Raw genomic sequence first — 2367 nt, 5'->3', positions numbered from 1 at the left:
GAGCTGGTTCCTGTCGTTGTTGAGGGGATTGAGCTGGTTCCTGTTGTGGTTTTTGGGGTTGAGCTGGTTCCTGTGGTGGTTGAGGGAGTTGAGCTGGTTGTTGTCGTGATTGAGGGGGTCGAGCTGGTTCCTGTAGTGGTTGAGGGAGTCGAGCTGGTTGTTGTCATGGTTGAGGGGGTTGAGCTGGTTCCTGTGCTGATTGAGGGGGTTGAGCTGGTTCCTGTCGTTGTTGAGGGGATTGAGCTGGTTCCTGTTGTGGTTTTTGGGGTTGAGCTGGTTCCTGTGGTGGTTGAGGGAGTTGAGCTGGTTGTTGTCGTGATTGAGGGGGTCGAGCTGGTTCCTGTAGTGGTTGAGGGAGTCGAGCTGGTTGTTGTCATGGTTGAGGGGGTTGAGCTGGTTCCTGTGCTGATTGAGGGGGTTGAGCTGGTTCCTGTCATGGTTGAGGGGATTGAGCTGGTTCCTGTTGTGGTTGAGAGAGTCGAGCTGGTTGTTGTCATGGTTGAGGGGGTTGAGCTGGTTCCTGCTGTGGTTTTGGGGGTCAAACTGGTTCCTGTGGTGGTTGAGGGAGTCGAGCTGGTTCCTGTTGTGGTTTTGGGGGTCGAACTGGTTCCTGTGGTGGTTGAGGGGGTTGAGCTGGTTCCTGTCGTGGTTGAGGGGGTCGAGCTGGTTCCTGTCGTTGTTGAGGGGGTTGAGGTGGTTTCTGTCAGTGTTGAAGGGGTTGAGGTGGTTCCTGTGGTGGTTGCGGGGGTCGAGCTGGTTGTTGCTGTGGTTGAGGGGGTCGAGCTTGTTACTGTTGGGGTTGAGGGGGTTGAGCTGGTTCCTGTCGTGGTTGAGGGGGTCGAGCTGGTTCCTGTCGTTGTTGAGGGGGTTGAGGTGGTTTCTGTCAGTGTTGAAGGGGTTGAGGTGGTTCCTGTGGTGGTTGCGGGGGTCGAGCTGGTTGTTGCTGTGGTTGAGGGGGTCGAGCTTGTTACTGTTGGGGTTGAGGGGGTTGAGCTGGTTCCTGTCGTGGTTGAGGGGGTCGAGCTGGTTCCTGTCGTTGTTGAGGGGGTTGAGGTGGTTTCTGTCAGTGTTGAAGGGGTTGAGGTGGTTCCTGTGGTGGTTGCGGGGGTCGAGCTGGTTGTTGCTGTGGTTGAGGGGGTCGAGCTTGTTACTGTTGGGGTTGAGGGGGTTGAGCTGGTTCCTGTCGTGGTTGAGGGGGTCGAGCTGGTTCCTGTCGTTGTTGAGGGGGTTGAGGTGGTTTCTGTCAGTGTTGAAGGGGTTGAGGTGGTTCCTGTGGTGGTTGCGGGGGTCGAGCTGGTTGTTGCTGTGGTTGAGGGGGTCGAGCTTGTTACTGTTGGGGTTGAGGGGGTTGAGCTGGTTCCTGTCGTGGTTGAGGGGGTCGAGCTGGTTCCTGTCGTTGTTGAGGGGGTTGAGGTGGTTTCTGTCAGTGTTGAAGGGGTTGAGGTGGTTCCTGTGGTGGTTGCGGGGGTCGAGCTGGTTGTTGCTGTGGTTGAGGGGGTCGAGCTTGTTACTGTTGGGGTTGAGGGGGTTGAGCTGGTTCCTGTCGTGGTTGAGGGGGTCGAGCTGGTTCCTGTCGTTGTTGAGGGGGTTGAGGTGGTTTCTGTCAGTGTTGAAGGGGTTGAGGTGGTTCCTGTGGTGGTTGCGGGGGTCGAGCTGGTTGTTGCTGTGGTTGAGGGGGTCGAGCTTGTTACTGTTGGGGTTGAGGGGGTTGAGCTGGTTCCTGTCGTGGTTGAGGGGGTCGAGCTGGTTCCTGTCGTTGTTGAGGGGGTTGAGGTGGTTTCTGTCAGTGTTGAAGGGGTTGAGGTGGTTCCTGTGGTGGTTGCGGGGGTCGAGCTGGTTGTTGCTGTGGTTGAGGGGGTCGAGCTTGTTACTGTTGGGGTTGAGGGGGTTGAGCTGGTTCCTGTCGTGGTTGAGGGGGTCGAGCTGGTTCCTGTCGTTGTTGAGGGGGTTGAGGTGGTTTCTGTCATTGTTGAAGGGGTTGAGGTGGTTCCTGTGGTGGTTGCGGGGGTCGAGCTGGTTGTTGCTGTGGTTGAGGGGGTCGAGCTTGTTACTGTTGTGGTTGAGGAGGTTGAGCTGGTTCCTGTTGTGATTGAGGGGGTCGAGCTGGTTTTTGTTGTTGTTGAGGGGATTGAGCTTGTTCCTGACAAGGTTGATGGGGTCGAGCTGGTTCCTGTAATGGTTAAGGGGGTCGAGCTGGTTCCTGTTGTGATTGAGGGGGTCGAGCTGGTTTTTGTTGTTGTTGAGGGGATTGAGCTTGTTCCTGACAAGGTTGATGGGGTCGAGCTGGTTCCTGTAATGGTTAAGGGGGTCGAGCTGGTTCCTATTGTGATTTTGGGGGTCGAACTGGTTCCTGTGGTGGTTGAGGGG

At 56.5% G+C, this 2367-nt stretch overlaps 1 protein-coding gene across 1 annotated transcript in view; it reads right to left on the bottom strand.

The window, feature by feature from the left end:
- The window catches only part of Muc5ac (mucin 5AC, oligomeric mucus/gel-forming), a 47491-nt gene that overhangs the window by 19617 nt on the left and 25507 nt on the right, over nt 1–2367 (bottom strand). Inside the window, exons 38-39 of the mRNA XM_033764765.1 lie at nt 2004–2350; nt 605–1810 (exon numbers count right to left, since the gene is read on the bottom strand). Coding sequence (XP_033620656.1) covers nt 605–1810; nt 2004–2350 — 1553 coding nt within the window. The remainder of the gene's footprint in view (nt 1–604; nt 1811–2003; nt 2351–2367) is intronic.

Source organism: Fukomys damarensis, unplaced genomic scaffold, assembly GCF_012274545.1.
Source record: "Fukomys damarensis isolate Sample0158 unplaced genomic scaffold, DMR_v1.0_HiC HiC_scaffold_16, whole genome shotgun sequence".
Classification (NCBI taxonomy): Eukaryota; Metazoa; Chordata; class Mammalia; order Rodentia; family Bathyergidae; genus Fukomys; species Fukomys damarensis.
This window is presented reverse-complemented; position numbering and strand designations above follow the sequence as displayed.